Source organism: Ziziphus jujuba, chromosome 8 (assembly GCF_031755915.1).
Source record: "Ziziphus jujuba cultivar Dongzao chromosome 8, ASM3175591v1".
Classification (NCBI taxonomy): Eukaryota; Viridiplantae; Streptophyta; class Magnoliopsida; order Rosales; family Rhamnaceae; genus Ziziphus; species Ziziphus jujuba.
The window spans coordinates 21,772,153-21,796,721 of record NC_083386.1 but is presented as its reverse complement, the minus strand read 5'-3'; the positions used below and the strand labels follow the sequence as shown (position 1 = coordinate 21,796,721).

Below are 24,569 nucleotides of genomic sequence, written 5' to 3'. Positions count from 1 at the left end.
AAGGCTTTAAAAAATTGAATTAAATACCACATTATTTACATTATTTTTAAATTCCATAAAAATGTACAAAAACCAATAAAATCTCAATTAAATAAATCTCTAATTCTAAAACCTTCACATGATTTTTTTAATTGCGAAATTATATTATTCATGGTAAAAACTTCATTCCAATTACATTAATGGGCACTGATCCTTGAGCTCAGCTTGTTGGCATTGCATGTCATTCCGAATTGCTGCAGGTCTTGAGTTCGAGATTCACCACTCGGTAAACCCAAAAAAACATAAAATAAAATAAAATTACAGTTAATGGGCTGGGCTTTTATCAAATGAAGTAGAGGATGGTGTAGAAGACCCAAAATTGGCAAAGACCAGATCCAAACCTAAATCAAACCCAACCAAACCCAAGTCGAAACGCAATCCAAACGACACGCCAGCTCTACTATTCAAATCAGCGGTTCATAAAAGAAAGAGAAAAAAAAAACCATAACCAGCCTGACCCAGGAAAAAGCTAAATAGCGAAAAACCTCACCGTCCGTGGGATTTTCAAACTTTAGCCTTGACAATATCAAATAACCTCCCTTTCGGATTATTTTCTTTCTCAGTTTCTCACCCACCGATCGCCTCCATTTTCTTCAACTCTGAAGAAAACCAAAAATTAAAAAAATTAAAAAAAAAGAAAAAAAAGGCCCTTGGCAGAGAAAATGGGGGATCAGCTAGCCAGAGCAGATGATTTCGAGAAGAAAGCAGAGAAAAAGCTCAGCGGCTGGGGTTTGTTCGGTTCCAAATATGAAGACGCCGCCGATCTCTTCGATAAAGCCGCCAATTCCTACAAACTCGCCAAAGCCTGTAATTTCTTTTATTTTCTTTTCTTTTTCTGAATCTGATTTGATTCTTGTTTGATAAATTCTTAATCCGATTTCATGGAATTTAGTGTTTCTGATTTTTTTCCTTGCTTTTTTTTCGCTTTGTTTGCCATTGTATGCGTTCAAATTCTGTTTTAGTGTTCGTGCATAATAGATACATATATGTGTTATTTAGTAATGGATTTTTTTGTTATGTTTTTATTTTTTTTTTGTTTTCGAAGAGTCAAATTCTTTGCCAATTGCTTGTTGATCAATTCGCCAATTTTAGTGTTTAGGAAGTCAGATGTGATTGTCAAACTGTTTTCAATTTTTGCATTTTAGTTCCTTGTGAGATCGTTGAATCATTTATGATTGATGAAATGCTTGGATTTTACTTTTTAAGTAGAGGATGATCTTCAAATCGAATTTTGTTGGCTGATTGGTGAACACGCTTATTGGTGTCAATTGCAGTCGAAATGGGTGTTTGAAATGTGTTTGTATGTTGTTGTTAGGAAACAAGTATAACGAGAATCTGAAACAATGAATAGTTTTAGCAATATTAATTGAATTTTTATTTGATGAAATTGAATGAAAATTACACGGTGATTATGCTTATCTGTTATCAATCATGACATGTTATTTAAGGTAATTCATGGGGATATTTTTAAAATTTAATTTTACGCGGAGATAAAGTGTGAAAGCTGGATACAAATTACTATAAATTATAGTTTTAGCATTAATATTGATTCTCTGGAACAACTTCTGTGAGTTCTATCGTGTTTTTGTTGGCACTTAGTGGATTAGGGAATTAGTTTATTGTTTGTAACAAGATCTTTCCAATATTGATTGCTAATTTTTCTCTGTTATTTTAGGGGACAAAGCCGGAGCAACATATGTCAAGTTAGTAAACTGCCATTTGAAGGTTAGCGAATTTGGTGCTTGGAGTACAGTGATTTATTTTTCTAATTTTTAGTGAATTTGGTTCTTGGAGTACAGTGATTTATTTTCTAATTTTTCTTCTGATTTTTTTAAAAACATTTTCACTAGATGCATATAACAATAGTCTTCTCTATTTTTAGTTGGATAGCAAACATGAAGCAGCCCAAGCTTATGTTGATGCTGCTCATTGCTACAAGAAAACATCTGCAAAAGGTATGAAACATGTTATCTTACATATATAATCATCCACATTTATTACAAATCCTTGGGCCTCTCTTTGGCCGGTTTCTCACACTGGCTTAGTTGTTTCCTCTTCTATCCTTTTTGGCGTGGGCTCTTTCTTTTTCCATTATCTGATTCCTGTTAGAATTACTGATTGGTGGAAGAAACCTTGTATGATATAACATTTTATGATAGGGCAATTAATTACGAATCTCTCAACTGAAATACATACTGCATTTTCATTTTGAACAGTTTAGTGATCAAAAGCATATTAATTTGAATCCGTAAACAAGTATTAGATACATTGGATATGTTTGTCTTGTCCCAAGTGTTTGACTTTGACTTGACAACTTTCTGAGGAAAAACACATTGTTATCTCATCAATTTTCCTTTTTTTTTTAACCCTTTTTTGGTAAAACTCATCAATTTTCTTTTACAGCTGAATAGAACCTTACAATAGTTAAAATATCTAATTCTGTGCAGAGGCCATATCTTGCTTAGAGCAGGCAGTAAATTTCTTCTGTGATATTGGAAGGCTCAATATGGCTGCAAGATATTATAAGGTTTGTACTTATGTAGTTAGACCAGTGACTTTATAGTATTGCAACATCTTCATTAAGACAATTTTATTTCGTGCAGATAATTTGTGACTTTTTGGTATTTTTTATTTTTTATTTATTTATTTTTCCTACTTCTTGTTTTGTTTCTCCCTTTCCCTTTCCATTTATTTTTGCAATGACATAAAGCCTTCTAGGCACTACTGTTGGCAGACTTTCAGTATTTACATGTGCATGGAATACATTTTTAGGAGGTCTTATGTAATGCTGAAGACATTCCATGACATATAAGGCATTTGCTTTAACACGTGTGCAGGAAATTGCTGAATTGTACGAGTCTGAACAGAATCTTGAGAAGGCAATTGAATTTTTTGATAGAGCAGCTGAATTGTTCCAGAGTGAAGAAGTAACTTCTACTGCCAATCAGTGCAAGCAAAAAGTTGCACAATTTGCTGCTCAACTGGAACAGTAAGCCTGTCTGCTCTATATGAGTTCAGAATACATTATGTCATGATATCACATTTTGCTTCCTACTTATTTATTTATTTCTACACCCTTGTCTGTATTTTTCGATTTTTGGTAGAGGTTGATGATTTCTGCATGAAAAATTGTCCCACCTGGATCGTCTTGGACTTCTAGATGTGTGGTAATTTATTGTGATTTGTATATAAGTAAAATACTTAAATAGATTCCTTTTTTTTCTTGGGGAAACTTTCCTGCAGATATCAGAAGTCTATTGAGATTTACGAAGAGATAGCTCGACATTCACTTGGCAATCACTTGCTGAAGTATGGAGTAAAAGGACATCTTCTAAATGCTGGAATCTGCCATCTTTGCAGAGGAGATGTTGTTGCAATTACCAATGCATTAGAGAAATACCAGGTCTAACTTTGGCTTTCTATCAGCATCAAAATATTTTACCTTGCCAAACGTCGAAACTCTAAAAGTACAGATATTGCATTTGCTTTTGCAGGAACTAGATCCAACTTTTTCAGGGACAAGGGAGTGCAAATTTTTAGCGGTGGGTTAAATTGGTTTTGGATGAACATTGTGTTGGTTTATAGTTTTGTAAAGAACTTTGAAAGTTGTAAATATGTATTTGTGTTGTTCTTAATAGAATAATAGATGAGCTTTACAGAAAATTTAATTGGCACTTCTTCATTTGTTCATTGGAAATACTTTACTTGTTTTCTTCTGTGTAATTTTGGTCATTTTGGAATCATTATCACTTAAATTATTAGTTTTACCATCTAAATTTGTTTTTATGTATTTGTATGGAGGTGATGGAATTTTGATGAGGAAGCTTATTTCTTTGGCAGGATGTTGCTGCTGCAATCGATGAGGAAGACATTGCAAAATTTACTGATGTGGTGAAGGAATTTGATAGCATGACCCCACTGGTATATCTCTGTTAGAATTTGTTCGAACTTTGGATTGTGATTATGTTAAAAACCATTTAACTTGGGTGACGCCAATTAGAAGAGGGTGAATTCAAATTTGACTTATAATTAATGGAGAATGCCATATTAAAAGGGACGGTTTCATCAGTAGATTTCCACGTTTATGCACATACCTGTATACTGTTGGATTCAACCACTAGAACTAAAGTGTATAGATGGAGGAGACACCAAAGTTGAAACTTTTTCCCACAGTTCATTTGAGAAATCATCCTATCTTGACAATATTGTTTCTGATCTTTCTTTGAACACTAGGCTTCTATTTGTTCAAGATGTTTATGCATATTGCAACCCCTCCCTCTCTCTCTCTCTCTCTCTACCCCCCCTTTCCTTTTTTTTTTTTCCCCCCCTTTTTTTTGTGGTTTCATTTTGCTGCATTTGGTCACCAGTTGACATTTGCATTTGTATTTGTTTTGGCCATCGCTATTTGTTCATTTCTGTTTTTATTTTATTTTATTCTTTTATATTTTATTATTATTATTATTATTTGTTTTTAGCAATTTACTGATGTTGTGTGATATTAATATAGGATCAATGGAAGACAACCTTACTGTTAAGGGTGAAGGAAAAACTGAAAGCCAAGGAACTAGAGGATGACGATCTTACCTAAATCTGATTTATAAACGTGTGGTTCTCTATTTTGTTGTGGATGATGATTGCTATTGTGTTCAGTTATACTTTATTTAGAGTGTATTATTACCTGATTCTAAATTGTACTTGATTTGGGATTTTATCAGAGTGGGTATGCAACAATTTATGAGCATGACATGTAAATTGTGTAACGTTTTGTGTGTTCTATTTTACTTGGTTTTGGCATTGGGCCGTTGGCTATGGTTCAAACTTCAATGGCATGGACATAAAATTCCGTTCAATTAATTGGGTTGAAAGGGGTGATGATATGTAAGTTTGATTGCGTTGGGTAGAATAAAGTGCGGGTTCTTAAATGTGTGAACATTAGTTCCGATAATTAAAGTTGGTAGGTCTAAATCTCACCTAATTAGACTGGCACTAAATAGTTTTAATGAGATTAAGAAATATAAAAAGTACATTTTGAAAAATAATTTTGAAAATTTAAGACTAAATTATGAATAAATTTTTATCATATGGTTATTTATATGAAGAACAAATTATAAGAAATATTTTTTCATAAAACAAAATGTATGATGTCAAAAACTTGAGCAATTATTATGGTGATTTATGATATTAAACTCGAATATAGATTTTTTCGTTACATAGGTTTAAAACCATGAAATAACTGTTTGATTACACTAGTTTAAATTCATTAGATTCTAGAATAAGAAAGAAATATAATTAATGATAGAAAAAGGAGGAGGAAAAATAATTGAGAACATTAAATAAGATAAAGACTTTTTAATATAAATAATTATCAACGTCAATTAAGTCACAAATATGAAATAAAAAAGTGTCGAATAAAGAGAAAAGGTAAAAAGTAAATAGAAAATTTTAATATCAAAGTTTTTTTTTTTTTTCTTACAATTAAAATCATAAACTTTTTATGAGTGGAAAACATTTCGAATCTGGAATAAAGGATTTTCAGTAAAATTCATAAAAGAAAATTGGAATAAAGGTCGTGGATACCCAATGAGTTGAGAATTATATAACTGTTCAATTTCTTGAAATAAATATGGGACTCCACGTGGAGGGAGACCATGGGGGTTCATGCTATGAGCTTGCCTTTTTATGGATTTTTATTTTTAATAATTATTATTATTATTTGCCAGAAGCTTTGTAATGGAACCACTAAACTCCCTTTTCTTGATTATTTCTCAGCAACGTCGAAGAAACGACGCAGTGTTTTGTCTCAAGAAAGCTCATACGACAGCGTTTCAAATTTCTTCTTCAGTGCCTCATCCAGACAATTCCCGTTGACTGTTCGTCCTTCAACCTATTGTCATTTTCAGTTCATTCGCAGAGGAAGGTAGAGTTATAAAAATGACAAGGAAAGCGTAATCATTTTTTTTTTTTTTTGAAATCAGGAAAGCCTAATTATTGATAGTTAAGAATGTGTCAGTAACCGCTTGTAAATCAGTTTCTTCAATCCTCATGTTCCTCTTGTCATTGGTAAGTATAGACCTTTTTTCTGATTTTTGTTCTTTTATGGTATAATATTTTATTCTCCTTAACACACTTCCTTTTTTATGATTCAATTTTTTTTTTTTTTTTGGGTTTATATTGAAATCCAATTTTTCTTTGAAATTTGTAATTTTGATTTTCTGGGTATTATTTGTTTTTTTCCATTGCTTTCTGATAATTAGAAAAGCTTGTTCTTTTGGATCGGGTTCTGGGTTTCGAAGTACAATTCAACCTGCCCCAACTTTTTCTTTTTCCCCTTTTGTCGAGTATATCGACTTTAATTAGTAATAAAGGTTTATAATTTGCGCGAAAAAAGATGGTTACTGTATCAGCATCTTGTTCACTTTGTCAGAGATTTTGATTGATGTTAAATTTATTCACGTGGTCGTTTTCCATACTAAAATCAAGTTTTTGTTAGTGATTTTGTGATTTGGTTTTCTCTTGTAGATTCCTTACTTCTCTTGTTCTTTGAGGATACTTTTCAGTTCTTTATACTGAGAAAAATAAGCACATAATGTATTACTTGGGTTTCCATTTCCAGCCTTATTAGAAACATTGAAGAAATTTTACATATATGCATTGTGTCCTTAATCTTTGCAGTTTTGATTTCGATTGAAATAGCCTTAGCTTGATGCAAGAATGGTGTTCACTGATAATGGAAGTGGCAAAGGGGAAATTGAGGAATCCAAAGGTAATCAACCAAAGGCTGAAGTTTCCTTCGACATTTCAGGGTCTCAAAGGACACTGCTAAGCGAAAAAAAATCTCCAAAACATTTTGGCAATACCTTCACTGCTGTTGCTGATAGAAAAAGGTTTTTCAAATTTGGTTCTGCATCTGCTAAGTTCAAGCGGATAGCTGAGGGAAAAGATGAGATTTCAAGAACTGTTGCTTCTTCTAGTAGTCATCTGAGAGAACGTCTCAACGGGATATTTTCTCGGAAAATTGATTGGGCGTTGGTTATGAAAATGTGCAAAGAATGGATTAGAAACCCAATGAACATGGCTCTTTTTGTATGGATTCTCTGTGTTGCTGTTTCGGGTGCAATCCTGTTCATGGTTATGATTGGAATGTTGAATCATGTGCTAACGAAGAAGTCCCAGAGAGATGCATGGTTTGAAGTCAATAACCAAATTCTTAATGCACTATTTACTCTTATGTGTTTGTACCAACATCCAAAGCGGTTCTACCACCTTATACTTCTATGTAGGTGGAAACCTAAAGATATTTCTAGACTTAGAAAGATTTACTGCAAGAATGGGACTTATAAACCCCATGAATGGGCACACATGATGGTGGTTGTTCTTCTACTCCATGTGAACTGTTTTGCTCAATATGCCCTTTGTGGTCTAAACTGGGGGTACAAGAGATCTGAACGACCAGCCATTGGGGTTGGAATATGTATCTCTTTTGCAATTGCTGCTCCTGCAATTTCAGGTGTGTATTTAATTGTCAGCCCTCTTGGTAAGGATTATGATTCTGAAATTGATGAGGAAGCACAGCTTCAAATTAGCCCTGGTGAGAGGCCAGAAAAGTTAAGATTGAAATCTATGGAGAAAAGATATTCATTTGCATTGAGGGATGAGCAGCGGGTCATCGAGAATAGACCACAGTGGAGTGGAGGGATACTTGACTTTTGGGATGACCTTTCTATAGCATATCTCTCACTCTTTTGCAGTTTTTGTGTGTTTGGATGGAATATGGAGAGACTTGGATTTGGAAATATGTTTGTTCATATTTTTACCTTTCTTCTGTTTTGCACGGCTCCTTCCTTGATTTTTAACTTGGCTGCTGTAAACATTGACAATGAGGGTGTTCGTGAGGCTCTGGGCATTACCGGCATAATTCTTTGTGCATTTGGGTTGCTCTATGGTGGCTTCTGGAGGATTCAGATGAGAAAGAGATTCAATTTGCCTGCTTATAGCTTTTGTTTTGGTCAACCAGCGTTGGGCGATTTCACATTGTGGCTTTGCTGTTGTTGGTGTTCTCTTGCTCAAGAAGTGCGAACTGGGAATTCTTACTTCATTGTGGAAGATAAGTTTTGCAGAAAACAGCTGGACAATGGTGACCAGTTACCAATTTCACCTTTGCCTCGTGAAGATGGAGTGGCTCAGTACAGATCTGGCCCAACTTCTCCGCTAGGAAACAGCTTTAGCCCATCCAAGAACAATATAGCCGCTTCTCCAAGTCCGAGCGGACTTTCGAAGGAATATTATAGTCCAGAGAGGCCACTTGCAACGGTGAAAGAAGAGTCTTTTGAAAGAGGTAAGGATGAAACTATGATCCCACCTGCTCCATCGTTAATACAAAGAGAAGCCTCATAGCCCCAAAAGGGAGAGAAATCTATATAGCTTTTTGTATGTAAAACATTGTGATCATTGATGAGATTTACAGTATCTTGAGTTGAGTGTGTTTATATTGTATCTGAGTTCATGTGTTCAAATTGTATTTGCTTTATTTGCTTCTGAAGATTTATTTTTCATGGAATTAGTAGTTTCATATGATGATATAATCATTTGATTAGTAACTCTACCTTGAGTAATATTTTCTTCGAAGACTCCCTCAAAATGTGATATATTAGTAAGGTATCTTTTATTGTTTTGTTGATATATTAGTAAGGTATCTTTTATTGTTTTGTTCTCCTATTCATTGTTGTGACTGAGAGATCTACTCAAAACTACTTCTAAGTTAACTTTATTTCTTTGCAGCTAAAAAAAAAAAAAAAAAAAAAAGTTTAACTTTATTTCTGGTTGCAACTTGGTGGGCTGATAGTGCGTTTTTGTGGGATTTCATATTGAAACAACAGGAATGTAATCTTAGAAAAAATTAAAAGTAACATAAATGGATTGGAAAATGTCGACCTTAAAGATAATAAAGAAGTGCATCTTATATTAAGGTCCAGTCTAGAGTTTCAATTGGAGTTGAGAGATGCTTCTGGGTTTGCACTTGCATTGAAAATTAGGAAGATTAATGACTACAAAAGAATACCACAACTAGAACAGAAAATATTTTTGAGAAGCTGGTTTCTAATCAGTTTTAAATTAGTCATTCTTTGTTAAGATGGTATTTCCTTCAGAGTGGTAGACTATTATTTGCAGCAGATATAAATGTAACCTGGCTCAAATAGATTGTGAGATTGAAAAGAAAACCTAAATAGATTATGATAGAGATGTTGAAAGGAAAAGGAAAATAGGTCTTGACCCATGGTTCTAGACTTCAGTCTCCATCCGTGCAGAATCCTTTAGAGGGGGTGACACTCACAGGATTTGGTTTGGGGTTTCACTGGATTTTTATTTGTTTTAACTTTTTGATCATTTGTAGTTCTATAATATAACAAAGATGGAATAGTGAGGAAACATTGAAAACGTATATATATTGACTCTAATAGTGGATGTCATGTCATTTTTTTTATGTGAGCTTACTTGATGTATTGGAATCATAGTCATCAATCTATTCCGAGTTGCTTTCTCTCGTTGGCATTCATCTATCATACTATTCATATTCAATTGTGTTTTCATTATAATTTGACTTTTGTTTTTGGATTTGAGCAATAGAATTTGATATCCAGATAATCTGATTAAGAGAGCTTGAATATGATTTATCAATATAATGGCGTTATTAACCATTAAGTTCAAAATTTCTGACATGGAAATATAAAAAATCGCATCCATTAGCTCTATGAAAATATCTCTGCTTTTTTTGCTTATTATTTTAATCTGGCATTGTTTGCCAAACATACTTTCCCAAGATTTCACTTTCACAAGCATGCACCTGAATGGAAATGTGCTAATGGGGGTATGCAACAGAGCATGTGTATGTGTATTCTGTGCGTATGTCTGCACGAGGGACAGAGACAGACAGCTTGTGGATTATGAAGTGGTACCGACGTGGCTCAATCACTGAGGTAGGTGTTATAGTTTGTTGAGATTTTCTTATATAGAATTATTCAAATATAGCCAATCAAACTTCAAGTGAGAAAAGTTTTTGTATATGATCCAGCGCCCTTTGGCATGACAAGGGAACCAAATTCAGCCACTTTTTTGTGTTTTTAGATCCTCAATGAACCACATCTGTTTAGCAATATTTCATTCTTCTGTGCCTGCTTTTTTTTTTTTTTTTTTTTTCCCTTCATATACGTGGCAGGGAAATTTGTGTGCTATGTGTCTCACAGCAATGCGTGAAAGGTGTAATGCAGTGGTTTTAATTGGTTGTGCAAGTTGCCAGTGTGGACTTATGAAGATTATATCATCAAAGCTTTGAAGTTGTTGATGCTAAATGCCAAAGATGGCCAGTAAGGCCGGTACAAGAAAGACAAATGGAAAAGCCTTAGACCTCCACGCCTACCTCGTTAGCTGTGAAACTCTATTATCGAGTTGCCAAGTGTGTGCATATTAGGAAGCACAGTCATGGTTCACAAAATACTCTTGAATGGGGAAACATTTAGGCACTGCCCTGCCAAGTTTGGCTCTCTTCACTGGGTCTGGCAACTGCACAGGTTGTAGAATAAGACAAAACATTTTGAATCTCACACTTAAAAAAGCGTATGTTACTATGAGCAATTCATATTAATAAGCCTCAAGCATAAGTTAGTTTCAGCATAAGAAAAGAAAAGTAGCCCGTTGAAGAAGGACTAAACTTAAGTTCATTATACAGTTACTGGAGACCTTTAGCAAGTAGTACCAAGTTTGGTATAAGGGATAAGGTAGGGAACTGTGTCCTATGAGCTAACAAGGATCTTCTTGTTTTTTACTGGAAAGTTGTTATTTCCTATATATAGCTGTGACATATAAGACTTTGATAATCATCTACCTAAACCCTTTCATGTGTAATGTATGATTCCATGGTTATCTACCAAAACCCATTTACTAATTACTCAAAAATATAAAGTGGGTTTGAAATATTTTGTATGTATACAAAAGACAATTCAGGAAAATGGAAAATTCCACCAAACAAAAAAAGGTTTAGCAACCAATTTCACTTTTTCTGTGTAAACCCATAATAATAGGCTATAAGAATATCCAAATTTATGAAAAATAAATAAATAAATAAACCGAATATGAATAGCTTAATCCACTTTTATTACATTAAGTAGTGGGCGTGTCTTAATCAGTAATTATGGCTTTGATAAACATAACCAACCATGGCAGGATTAGGAGGTCCTGTTTGTTGAGCTTGACCTTCACTTTCAGTCTCCCTACTTGGAACCTTGGAACCTGTTTCTCCGAAGGCGATTAGAAAGCAAAGACGGCCGTGGACCATTTCCTTATTAGGTTTCTGTGGGAGCAATTATAGCTGTTCGATCACAATGATATGGTAAAGAAAGGACCCCCCCCCCCCGGCCCCCCGGTTGGCTACTGTGAGATGGAAAAATGGACTGTATCCAGTCTAGCATTCTACTCTATGACTAATTGCGAAATGCAATTTTGCTCGCTTTCGAAGAAGACAAATTTATTTTTGTACTTGTTCTATTTCCTGACCCCAATTTTAATTCATAGGATGTGGATGTGTAACAAATATATATTACCGTGCTGTCAAAAAAATTGCCTTTATTATGACTCGCTTTTCTCTGTCAAGCTCTACTTTTCATTTCTTTCATCTAATTCAATTGGTAAAAAAAAAATTAAAAAAAAAAAAACCAATGTTTTTACCCAAAATAAAAAACCAATGGGCAGTTAAAGCTTAATGGAATCCATCGTTTCTTGTCTTTGTAACCCACAAAATCTTAAAACCGGCAAATTTAAAAAAAATAAACAAAAAAGAACCTTGGTTTGCTTAAATTGTTGGAAAATGTTATCCCTATATATGTGTTGTTTGTCATTTTGTTGCAAGGAAGTGGATGGAATTTGCTGCATAAGCGCTAGTGGGAACTATTTGGTTCCACTTTTAAGAATGTTGCTTTTCACATTCCAATCTGATTTGTTGCTTTACTTTAAATCTAGATGGAAACTCGAAATCGGGTTCAATTTTAAACTTTTCCGTCTTATCAGCTTCACTAAGAAAACATTGGTAATACTTAATTACCTATTTCAGAAAATAATTGTATTGGACACAACTATTTCATTAGTGAATATTATCACCAAATTTTTCTCAGTGGGTCACTTCCAGTTATTCACAATTTCATTAATTAAACTTTGCCTAATGGATTCAAAATGGGTTTGTGTAAAGATAGGAAAACTCAATGGGCTTAGCAAAGTTTTAGTCAAATATATTTTTTCTTATACATAGAAATAGCTTTCTTAAGAGTTTAGTTAATAAGATAAACTTGAAAAAGATTATCCAAAAATAGTCTCTTTCAAATATTTTCAAGTTTTCGTTATATTGAAGTTTTCTAGACAAAATTCTTAAGCTAATAGCGTAAAATTGTAAAATTATTAATTTGGTAAATTACAAAAAAAATAAATAAATAAATGTAACAATGACGTAACAAGTGGGGTCAAATAAAGCTGGCTTGACTATTGCTTAATCAAAGGCAATGCTCTCCTCAATACGGCCTCCCCTTTCCTCGCTCCCCGCGATACTCCACCATACCAAACAAACAATTTCACTTTTTTATGCTCATGCCATTTTCAATCTTTTCATAAATTCCAATACCAACACGCCACGTCATCCGAAGTTTCCCGAATGTCTGGATTATCCTTCACTTTTTTTACACCAAAAGTTCGCAAATGACGGCACAGCCCTTGCCACAGTCAACTTGGTCACCGACCGTTAGACAGCGTACCAACTAAACCAATGCAAACGGATGCAGAGTAAACAAAGAGCGCGGTCTCATATTCGAGGTGGGACCCACATTTCGTCTATAAAAGACCCCTTATCTCCATCTCTTAATGCTTAATCTTTACCAGTTTTCTCTGGTTTTTAGTATAATTTTTTCTCCCTTCATTTTCTCTCCCTAGAAAATCTAATCTTATATTTTCTCTCTGATATTCTCTGTTTGCTTGTGTTTTTGTTCACTCGATCAAGAACTGGCTAACTCTCAGGAAACTCTGGAGGAAAGTGATTCCAGTAATCAAGGGGTGGTTCTCGCCCTATATGAGGCCCTAAGCTCACGAGACGTGGATACGGTGCACCAGCTTGTATCCCCAGACCTCGATTGGTGGTTCCATGGTCCACCCTCCCACCAGTACTTGATGCGCTTGCTCACCGGTGCTCCTCCATCCAAGGACACCTTTCGATTCGTACCCCAATCCATCGCTTCCTTCGGCCCCATCGTCCTCGTCGAAGGCTGCGATCACGACCGTTCCATCTCTTGGGTTCACGCTTGGACCGTCACTGATGGGATAATCACCCAGGTTAGGGAGTACTTCAACACTTCCCTCACCGTCACTCGCCTTGGCAATCCCACTACTCTCTCTCCACCGTCTGATTTCGCTTCTTCTTCTTCGTCAACGTCTGAGATTACTTCTTCCCATTGCCCTTCCGTTTGGGAGAGCAGTGTCTCCGACCGGGTCGGGCATTCCGTGCCGGGTTTAGTCCTGGCAATCTAAATCCCAAAAAAAAGCTCTCTCTGTGATCGTGCGCAGCCGGTTGTAGTGTAATATAGTACAGTAAATAAAAAAGGCTGTTCCTGATTGGCTTATAGAAAAAGGTCAAACATTGGAGGTCAGAGAGATGTAAGACCTTAAAGTGTGGTTCGGTTTTTCGGGTTTTCGTATCCGTTTAGGGGCTTGTTTGTCATTTCATTTTAATCTGTCGTGTTGTGGGAGTGTTCTGTTTGGGTTTGTGGTCGTTGAAATCCTGTGTGTATCGGTGTTGGGTGGAACTGTGGGGATGAGTTCCAATTGGTCATATCCTGACGCGTCTTTAATATGGTGTTATGGTTTTACATTTACAATAAAGATGGGTTTTCTTAATAACTCTATGACTTTTCTAATTCTTGACTGATATTGTTGATCTAATGGTGTGACCAATCAACTTTGCCCCAAAAAATGGAGCCAATGTCCAAAACACCCATGTGAAATTTTTGATGGGCAATAAAGTGAGGAGGACTAATTATGAATTTCATAAGTGATAAGTCATAATAAATTTGATTCTGAGATGGAGGAAAAAATTAAGGGCTAGTTTTCCACTTTACCTTGTAACTTCGGCTTGATTGCTAAGGAAATGGGAAAAGATGTCCAAAACTTGAAGCAAAGCCAACCAAGAGATCCCTCTTGCATTGGGTTTAACTCAAGGATGGTATTTGATTCTTGAATTTGTTATTTTTAACTACCTATCAAATTTATCGTGAATTTGCCGTCATCTAAAGGAGTTGAATTTAAAAATTAACTTTGAAACGTCAGCCTCGATAAGAATGAATGGACTTAGCTAGCCACCAGACCGTTTCCCGAAGACTTTGGACTGCAGGAACAAAAATAAATTACTTAATGCGATGCTTATTATTTATGTATTTATTTATATGATAATGTGGATGTAGGTCATCATGGTTAACATGGTATGCACGCACCTCATGGGTCCTTCTTCAAATGGCTTTTTGGGAACTTTGTTAGTCAAATAATGGATAATGGAATGAACATCAACAGCCATAAATGTTTCCTTGTTGCCCATTACATGCATGCATTATTGAGCTGAATAATTTGGACTTTTTCAGCATTGCCTCACACAACACCTGGTGGGTATTTAACTTGGTCTAACATATTTTAATCATTACTTTGGTTTTGGTGGGTCCATTGATTGGTAATAAATTTGGGCTCCTATGGCCATAAGTAAAAATTACCATCTACTGTCTCAACATGGCCTTTTTTCATTGAAATTGAACTTTGTACAGTCAAATAGCTAAAGCATGGCAATAGATAAGTGGATATGCTTTCTTTTTCTTGGTGAAGCAAACCCAAAGTGAAAAAGTAAAATTTCTGAAATTGACTTTAACATGAGGAGGCTGAAGGGGAGAATTTGGACATCGTGATTCTCATTGTATTACCTGTAATGTAATTTTCCGGCTTTCCTTTGATTTTTTTTTTTTTTTTGGGGTTAAAATAAGAAGGAAAATAATGGTTAATGCACATACTTGAACAATGATGATCTAACTTAATTAGACAATTATTTGATTTTTATATTAAAATAAGCGAAATACTCATATATATATATATATATATATATATATATATTGCTTGATCCAAAATAGAGACCCTGTTTGCCTAGGAAAAGAAAATAAAGGATATTTTGTTGTTCACAGCAAACAAAAAATAATTGGAGGACAATTTGTCTGGAGCTCCTTTTATAATCCAACTGAAGCCACGTGTACGGTGATATGGTCTTCCAGCTGATTGAGTGGTTGTACAGAATAGGCTGGCAAGGAGCTGAGGATCACATAGGCGTCGGTGGTGATGACCGCACGCAGATCTACCTGACGAAGAGCAAATCTGACAGCTGAAAATGTGTGACTTCAACTTCAAGTACCAAGTCCTTAAAAAAAGAGATTTCCCTCACTCACGTGTATAGCGTGACCAGTTGTGTTTGTTTGGTGCTTCTGCAGTGATTCCCAGGCGCACTTGCTTCCAGGTTACAACTCCAACCTCTCTTTTTTTTCTTTTTTTTCACTTAAATATTCTGTTGATTCGAAAATTAAATATTTATTAAGGACAAATTATGGCTATACAGACGATCCGCATGTTGATCAGTAATAAAGTTAAGTTGATGTTTAAAAAAAAAAAAAATTAATTTTATTATGTATGTATAACAATAAAATTAATATTTTTTTTGAAAAAATATTAATTTTTATATTGATTTTGTACCGTAATCATATTCCATATATATATATATATATATATAGAACGAGAAGGATTGGACCTTAAAATCTTTATCAGAAAATAATCATTTTTATAACCGGTCCTATCTAATTTACAAATACAAATTTTTGCTTGCACCCAAAACACGATGTCATTCTCTAATTGAAACTATAAGATAATTATATATATAAAATATTACTAGTCTCATCAAATATGTTTTTTTTTTTTTTTTTTGGGTGAATGTCTATTAAGTTAACTAAATTTTAGATATCAATTGATCTAGCAGTACATTAATAGCTTACAAATTAAAATAACATAAATATATTGATAAGTACATTCAATAAAACAATTTATTTCAAAAAAAAGTCAATATAATTAGGGATGGGCAAAACTGAACTGGATTGACCAACCGATATATTTGGTTTGATTTGGATTGATTTTAACTTATTAATCGGTTTGATTTGGTTAAATATATAAAAAACCGAAACAGTAGCTTCGGATTGTAGGTTTGATGAAATTTTATCCAACCCAACCCTCACCAAACCGATTACCAATTAAACTAATATTTTATTTTACTTTTATATATAAATATAGTATATAATTATAAAATAAAACTATTATTTTATTTATTGTGAGAATGGAATTGAAAAGTATGGAAAAAGACTTTTTAAAATAATTTTCATTTTTATAGATTGTTAGCTTATTTAATTATAAGTTCATTTTAAAATTTAAGATTTCAAATATGGTGTATGATGTAGTTGTATAATTAGGTTGTAGTTGTAGACTTATATTGTAGTTGTATGGTTTTATATTGTATTATTTCACTTGTATTGTAGTTGTATGGTTTTATGTTGTATTGTAGTTAATAGTTAGTTTATTTGGTATTTTTGCTAGGTGAATGTATGTTAAAATTATTTAATTTAGATAATAGCTTTAAAAAAATACTTAATTAAAAATATAATACATAAATAAGATTGAAGATTGATAATTAAAAAGGTCTAAAAAAATTTTATACAATTTTGAGCATAATGTATACAATTTCTATCTCAAAATAGTATAAATAAAAAAAATTGGATCAAAGTCCCATATGAGACCCAAACCGGCCCAAACAGTTAATCCAACCCAAATCGACGATCGATTCGGTTCGATTTCATATCTAATCTAAATTGAATTGGTCGGTTCTGTTTAAAAAGCCCATAAAACCGAATCGATTTGCATCGAACCTACTCCTAAATATAACAATATTACATGAACTAATATTTGAAAATTCTTAAAAGAAATGATAACTTTAATATTATTGCTTGTAAAAATACAATGGTTTAAAAATGTGGCAAATAAATTCCAATTAAACTAATGCTACATAAGAATTAATAGGACTAATATCATTTTAGTTTCTAAACTATAGTATGTTTTACATTTTTACCCCCTAAATTAATGTTTTTGTATTACTTTAGTCAAATCAAAACATCATATGCTATTGAACTCAATGAAATTATCCATATACAATTATTGTAACTATGCATAGAAATAATAATTATTATTTTTTTTTTGGTTACTCGTGAGAAATTGTTGTAATTTAGAAGACAAATGTAAAAATGTGTCATAATTTAGTGGTAAAATGATTTTAACACTAAAAATTATGTATCCTATAAATGAATATGTATAACAAAGCTACTTTAAATCTGAAGTGATTTGGATAATAAATATTTTTATTAGATTGAATTCCTTGAACTTATATGGTCTCTTTTTTTTTTTTTTTTTTGACATTAGAGATGAAAGAGTCGAATCCCAAATCTTATCTTAGAAAGCCTTGACTTTAAATATATAAAAAACTCAAGTAGGACAAAAATGGATAGGGATGCCAAAAGGGAAAGGGACATGTTTGTATTTGTGTCTACTATTTAAACATAGTAGTTACCGTTTTTCTTTATTTATTAATTAGTTAAGTCATTCGACGCCCTTGTCTTTGCAGAATTCAAGGAGGAAGCAAATCAGCATTTGAGTTGGACGCATACATAGCCCCAAAGAGCTTAGATAGTGAGACACAACTTCCTCTTCTTCTGTCTTTCTTACTCAACTTCCTCTTCTTCTGTCTTTCTTACTTTGTTTTTATCTTGCTTTTCTAATAACATAAATTCATCTTTCTCAGTTTTCATACTTCACATGTCTCATTGGGTCCCAATCTCTGAAAGCATATATGATTAATGTTTGGAACCTGACAAGAGTTGTCATAGCTCAATTTAATTTAAGAAACTTTAACTTAGATACCAAAATATTATAATGTGAGCTTAATAAATTACAAAATACACAAGTATTAAATCATTTCACATCTAAATTATCTACAACTTTGATATAAAGATACCGTATATACCAGTATCATAGTTTATTTTTCCCTTAAAACCAATAAGTAAAAATTATCCTTTTGGGAACAATCTATTGGGAAAATTAGTATTTTATAAGATAAAAAAATTTAAATTCGAATTTTTCACTTTCAATACATTAAATTTAAAAAAAAAACTTTAAAAGTAAAAACAAAAAATTTGCTAATCAACCAATCAACTAATTAATTGTCATGCATCATGTATGTAACTAAGTATAATTTTGTCACGATAGAAATTACAATTTGAAATTTTTGCACATTTATCCTTCTATTTTTTAAAAACTTATCTTTTTTTACTACTTTAAAAACTTACTTGTAGTTTAAATTTTTGTTCACACTTATTTTTCTTTACAATTTCTTTACTTCCCTTTTAGAATAAAATATAAAATTGATCGAATAAAAAACCTTACGTATATATCCAAACACCTTGTGTAATTTGGTACATAAAATAATGAGAGGCTGCTCCTAATTTGGTATTTGTTTTATTGTTTTGGTGGCTGGAGACGAAACGTGTCCCAGCTTCATTTTAGAACTGTTGGTTCCATTGAACACTAGAGCATCTTGGTATTTCTTTTTAATTATTTATTTATTTATTTTGTGTTTTTGTGTGTGGAATTCTGGTCTTCTACGTGCATTCTCTTCCTCCTTGTCTTTCTTACTGTAAATGGATAACCACTTATATATAAATTTAACTTTATTTTTTCATTCAAGCAATTTGGGTAGTACAATGAAAAAAAAAAATACAAAATTATATCTCCTTATTCCCCCAATAATTAAGGAGCCAAAAAAATGATTTGGAACATAGTTAATTTGGAATGTTGAACTGGATTGTTCCAATCAAAATTTAAAATGGTATTTCCAATTTAATGCAATCCAACATTCTAAGCAGGTCTTGTTGTATGACAAAAGCTAATCTAGCCACCAAACATTGGAATCCATTTTCTTACCCCTTTGGTCAAATACCAATCGTCTAGGGAGCATAAGAATTATGACACTTCGTATATTAAGCACAAACTTTAGAATTTTTAAGTTTTATTTATACATTGTGGAAAGCCCATAAAAGTGAGGCTGTATTTTGTTTTGCAAGAATTAGTTTAATTAATTGATAATATATGTGGAGAGACATGACAAAATAAATAAATAAACGTGTTCATAGTTACTTCAAAGAAAAAAAAAAAAAACGTGCTCCTAATTTTATTTAATTCTAAAATGTTTAATTCTTCTCAATAATTCTCTCTCTCTTTCAGTTTTTGTTTTTCCCTTTTTTTTTTTTTTTTTTTGGTTATCCATATCACTTTCCAACTTTGCTAATCAGCTTGTAATGTGCGTATAAGGTATATTCTCGAACCCCATTTCAATTTGGAGCAACTATTCATGGGGACAGAAAGGGAGAGAGGCATCCAAGATTTTATAGGATCTAAATTGGAATATATTCCTACCATATGAAGATATTCCTTGGAATTGTCAGAATTTCAACCTCATCATCTTATACGTTTCATGCTTTTCACTATAATATATGATCAAATAATTTACTTTGATAACCGACAAAATATTATTCATATAATAAATGCATTGAAAAATGAGAAAAAAATAGAAAATGTGTTAAAGGAAAAAACAAGCATAAAAATTCCAATATATACCAAAATGTTGTATAATATATAGATCATTTCAACCCAATTCGATTTGATACACTAGATTTCATTATTCGAGACCTCGAATATGCTATGCCCACTTCAAATTGTTCATCTGATAAGAAAGGCATTGAAGTTGTAAATTGGAATTAATGCACTATTTTAATTGCTATATACATGTTGGGAAAATAGACTTTGATTTGGATGCTGATGGAGATTTTTTTTTTTTTGGTAAATAGATGGTGATGGAAATTGTTTTAGCTTTCAGTGACCTCTCCAATGGAACCCACCAATAATGTTAAAAAAAAGTGAGCAGTATGATACAGAGATATGTGATATTGCAAATGAGCAATCCTGTAGATAATCTAAAGCACCTATTCGATAAAATCTTTCAGACAGTCCCATCTTTTTCTTGTCGTTTAATCAATTAATCACTTTTATCTCAAGTTTGATTAAGCCCCGCGAAGTTGATTGATAATTACACGAGGTAGATCTTATACATATATGTATATACATTTTAGCAGATTAGATTTTCCATTTCATTTTTCTATCTCCCTTTATGTCCAATAAATAATATCAATATCAATATCATGCCAACTTATTACAAAAAAATAACTAAACAAAACAAAATTCCTAGCAGAGAAAGAGTAACCAAAAAAAGTAACTAAACAAAAGAAAAATCCTTGCAGAGAGAGAGTAACCATTTTTTGAATGGAATCAATTCTATCAATGGTTGGATAGAAATTGAAATACAAACAATGTAACACAAGATGTCCAACTCATTTTAGCAACAGAAAGGTTGTGGGTTTTTTTTTTTTTTTTTTTTTAAGAAATTTTTTTTCATAAATTGGGTAGGACGAACTTCATCTTAGGGTTTGAATCCAAAATTTGATGATTATTACTAGTGGCCGTTGTGTTTGCACCACCTACTTTTTCAAATATTAATATTATTATTATTATTAAATAATGTTAATAAATATTGACGATTTTAATAGAGAGATTGGAGTTATGTGAAAATGCTATTTTGGCATAAATCTTTTATTCTTGAAGATTTTAAGGTGATGGATAATTATTTGTGGCCAAGATTTAAATTCAAATTTTAAATGGCTTTAATTGCGTTAATTAAATAAGAGAATATTATAAAATCAGTTTTATTTAGACAATTCCTAATGACAACATAAATCATAAAAGTTTTAGAAAATTTTCATATCCGGCAAAGCAATCAAAACTACAACAACATGAAGAGAGATTCCTCTTCATACAACAAAACCTCACTATGGATACTTTTTGTCAAAATCTTTTTACAATTTTCTAAAAACTCTGTCTTTTAGTAATATAATTTTCTAGCAAGTATTGATTTATGCCCTTATTTTACCATTTATTTAAACTTCAATTATTTTCTTTAAGTGAATGTTGTTTACTTAATTTAGAGTGTGGAGGATTTTAAAAGAGTTTAAAAATGATTTATTCAATTTGGAGTTTAATAAATTTAAAAGAAATTATAGATTTTAAAAAATTTGATAAATTGTTATGAAATTTCATAAACTCTATATAAAATTTGAAAAAATCTAATAAAATCTTTGAAAAAATGATGTATTTAATTTGAAATTTAATAAATTTAAAAAAAGTTATAAACTTTTAAAAATTTGATAAATTGTTATAAAATTCTATAAATAAAATTTGTAAAGAATTCAATAAAATCTTTAAAATTAAAGCTAAATTTCACATTTACATTTTTCTTCATACTTTCGCTTTCAAAATCCATTTAAATCCATTCAAATCCATTATTTTTTTAAAAATATTTTAAAGTCAATTAACTTTTTAAATACTCTTAATTTTTAGAAAAATTCTATAAAATTTTAATTAAATACATCTAAATTAAAATTTATTAAAATCTAAATAAAATATCTCTGAACTATATGGATTCTTTTAAAGTCTAAATTAAATATCTTTAGAAAATCTTATTTCATTAGGCATTAAAAGAACCTTTAAATTGCTTTGTTTACTACAATTTTAGTATAATCATTTGATATGAGTGAGATATTTTGCATAATTTTATTTATATTTTTATTTCAATTTATTCAAAAATGCTTTAATTTTTAAGGTAGCATTCCAGCATCATCTAGAGACATAGTGTTGGAAAAGATATCCAACACACTGCCAAATGCCAACAGAAAGTTTTTTATTATATTTAGATGTCAAAGGTTGCGTATTAGATTGATTAATACCAATTAAATTCGTTTAGGATGAACTTTTTCAGTTATTATCATTATTACTATTATGATTATTGTTTTTGTTGAACGGATGAACTTTTTAAAGTTATCTTATAAAACTCTGCTTCAACATGAATGGAATCTGCTACTTTATGCATATTATTTTTAACATTGTGCATTCTTGTACATTTTCTCTGCAAACTGCATATTGACACGGTTATTTATACATAGATATAGATATAGACATAGATATAAGTAACTATAATATTAACACGTAATGAGTTGATTGATGTGTATTAATATTATACATCAATATTAACTACAATATAACTATATATAGACATTTTTATCCTTTTTGTGTATTTTGAATAAGAGAAGGTAGGTTTGTTTTTATATCCATATGGTAATAAATCGAGATGGAGTAGCACCTTGTCCCATATATAAACTTCTAACTAAAATTTCAAAAATATTAGAATTTGTCATCTTCCATTTACAAAACAATTTTTCATTTTACAAATTGAAAAATGATCAAAAATGTATTTGTTAGCTTTTTTTTTTAATTTAAAATTTGAAAAAAAAATTTGATGATATTGAATAAAATTTGAATAAATTTAGAAAAGTTACAAAAGATGTTTTACATGAATCCAAAAATTTTGGAAACAAAATATGATAAAATTTATTATTTTAAATAAAAATATTTATTTTATATAGATATATATCATATTTAACATATCAATCAAGTTCGACATTATTTTTTAATATCATATATTCTTTTATGGGCTTTTAAATTAGTTTAACGATTAGGATTTAAAATTCAAAAATAGTAAAATATAAATTTAGTAACTAATATGTTAAAATCTTATATAAGAAAAATACACTTTATTGGGATATAATTTATAAACGTCATTTTAATTTTTAGCCTTTTATATGATTTAAGGGATAAAAAATGAAGTTATCACATTAGTTTTTATATGAGCATGATTTGAGCCTGCTTGTTTAATAAACATTAGACACAATTATGGATAATGATTATCATTTTCAAAAACAAATATTTTCTTTATATCATATTTACATTTATTGAATATATTTTTATCATTTTCATTCTCATAAAATATTTTTGAATATATTATTTTTATTCCAAAAATTCAAAATCAAATTCATCATATTCATTTTATAAGATTGATTTATAAAAATCATTCTTGAGCCCTTCAACATTTTCCCTTATAGGTTTTAGCCCAAAAAATCAAAAGAAATTTAAAATAAAGTAATTAATAATTATCATATTAGATGCAATAAGGATGGTTGATGATCACCTATGAAGACAAATAGCAGTACTCCTAGAATTGAAAAGCTATCTTTAACAAATAGTTTTGAGATAAGTTTAATTAATACAGAGGAAACGATGATGAAGCAATGTAGTGGTGCTTATCAAGTCATAAAGCATCAATGACATGCAACAAAAGTCATGTGGGTATGACTTAATTAGAATTGGATTTGTGTGGGAAAAACTCCAATTAGACTTTGGCATTAAGACGGAAATCGAGTATATTAATGACCCGCATCACAAGTTAGACTATAAATACACAAGTGGAGGTCATCAACGCAAAACTCTCAATTTTTCTATATTGGGTTTTGACTTTTTTTGCGTAATGAAAATTTTCTATTCTTTCGTCAAGATAAACATGCTTGCTTTCCTCCAAAATGTAGGAAAAAGAAAGAGAGTTTGAGAGGGAAAACGAAAATAATAATTAAAAAAAAAGAAAAAAAGAAAAAAAATGGTGCCGGCCCCGGGGTTTGGGTGAAGGAAAAAATGGGTTTAGAAGGAATTGAGCTAAGTAATGAGATTTTCAAAAGAAAAATGCTATGAACAATCTCTAATAAAAACTTATATAACTAAATAATAATTTAAATGATCATTATTAAAATATTTATTTTTATAATTTTAAAATAAAAATAATAAAATTAAGTATTCTAATTACAATTTATCATATAAATTCAGAAATAGCAAAATTCTTTTCAAAAGTTTTTTTTTTTGCCCTTTTTGGTGAATGGGGTATTCGATCATACTGTGAAGGTTGATAAGATTCATAAGAATATTTAATTTTACAAGTAGGGAATGGTCATTTTCCCGCATTTCCTTTCTTTGACAAGCACTTTTTGTCTTTTTTTTCCTTTTTTTTTTTTTTTTGGTTGAATATGAGAATTGATTCCTTGTGTATGGAAATTAGTAGGAAAGTATCTAACTTTTACGTATATTACAATGTATATGCTTGAAGACGCAGACGGCAACGGATTTTGCTTGCTGTAACAAGTCTATATCACCGCTGGTTACATTTTGGTATGACGTCTCTTTTAAATGAAGAAAAAATAAAAAAAATAATAGTAATAATAAAAAAAAGGGCTATGATTTATGAATAAGCTTTTGCTCTTACCCACAGGACGAATAGTATTTCACCCTGCTATTAAATTTGTGTTGATAAGTCCACGGGCTTTAGTTTTATTTTGCGT

The 24,569-nt window shown here is 31.4% G+C and overlaps 3 protein-coding genes and 1 long non-coding RNA gene across 9 annotated transcripts; 3 read left to right on the top strand and 1 right to left on the bottom strand.

The window, feature by feature from the left end:
• The first annotated feature begins 486 nt into the window (after positions 1–486).
• LOC107413932 (alpha-soluble NSF attachment protein 2) lies at positions 487–4,848 on the top strand. The gene is made up of 9 exons (XM_048470643.2): positions 487–846; positions 1,715–1,764; positions 1,922–1,994; positions 2,487–2,566; positions 2,877–3,028; positions 3,283–3,442; positions 3,534–3,581; positions 3,880–3,960; positions 4,547–4,848. The coding sequence occupies exons 1-9, from the start codon at positions 702–704 to the stop codon at positions 4,625–4,627; spliced, it is 870 nt and encodes a 289-aa protein (XP_048326600.2). The 5' UTR covers positions 487–701; the 3' UTR covers positions 4,628–4,848.
• An 824-nt stretch (positions 4,849–5,672) lies between these two features.
• Positions 5,673–11,395, top strand: LOC125418125 (uncharacterized). Of its 6 annotated transcripts, XM_016021988.4 has the most exons (5): positions 5,673–5,909; positions 6,015–6,099; positions 6,712–8,374; positions 9,916–10,013; positions 10,253–10,508. In XM_016021988.4, the coding sequence occupies exons 3-5, from the start codon at positions 6,751–6,753 to the stop codon at positions 10,367–10,369; spliced, it is 1,839 nt and encodes a 612-aa protein (XP_015877474.3). In that variant the 5' UTR covers positions 5,673–5,909; positions 6,015–6,099; positions 6,712–6,750; the 3' UTR covers positions 10,370–10,508. The 6 variants fall into 6 exon arrangements, with proteins under 6 accessions (XP_015877474.3, XP_015877473.3, XP_060675462.1 ...); XM_016021987.4 differs by lacking the exon at positions 6,015–6,099 and having other exon boundaries at positions 5,673–5,956; XM_060819479.1 differs by having other exon boundaries at positions 5,673–6,099.
• LOC125420494 (uncharacterized) lies at positions 10,565–11,386 on the bottom strand. The gene is made up of 2 exons (XR_007238820.2): positions 11,249–11,386; positions 10,565–10,596 (listed from the first exon to the last, which is right to left on the bottom strand). It is a non-coding gene; the product is annotated as an uncharacterized LOC125420494 (long non-coding RNA).
• Positions 11,396–12,936: 1,541 nt separating the features above from the next.
• LOC107413930 (wound-induced protein 1) lies at positions 12,937–13,965 on the top strand. The gene has a single exon (XM_016021990.4). It carries the CDS (start codon positions 13,240–13,242, stop codon positions 13,594–13,596), a length of 357 nt encoding a protein of 118 aa, XP_015877476.1. The 5' UTR covers positions 12,937–13,239; the 3' UTR covers positions 13,597–13,965.
• The last annotated feature ends 10,604 nt before the right edge of the window (positions 13,966–24,569 follow it).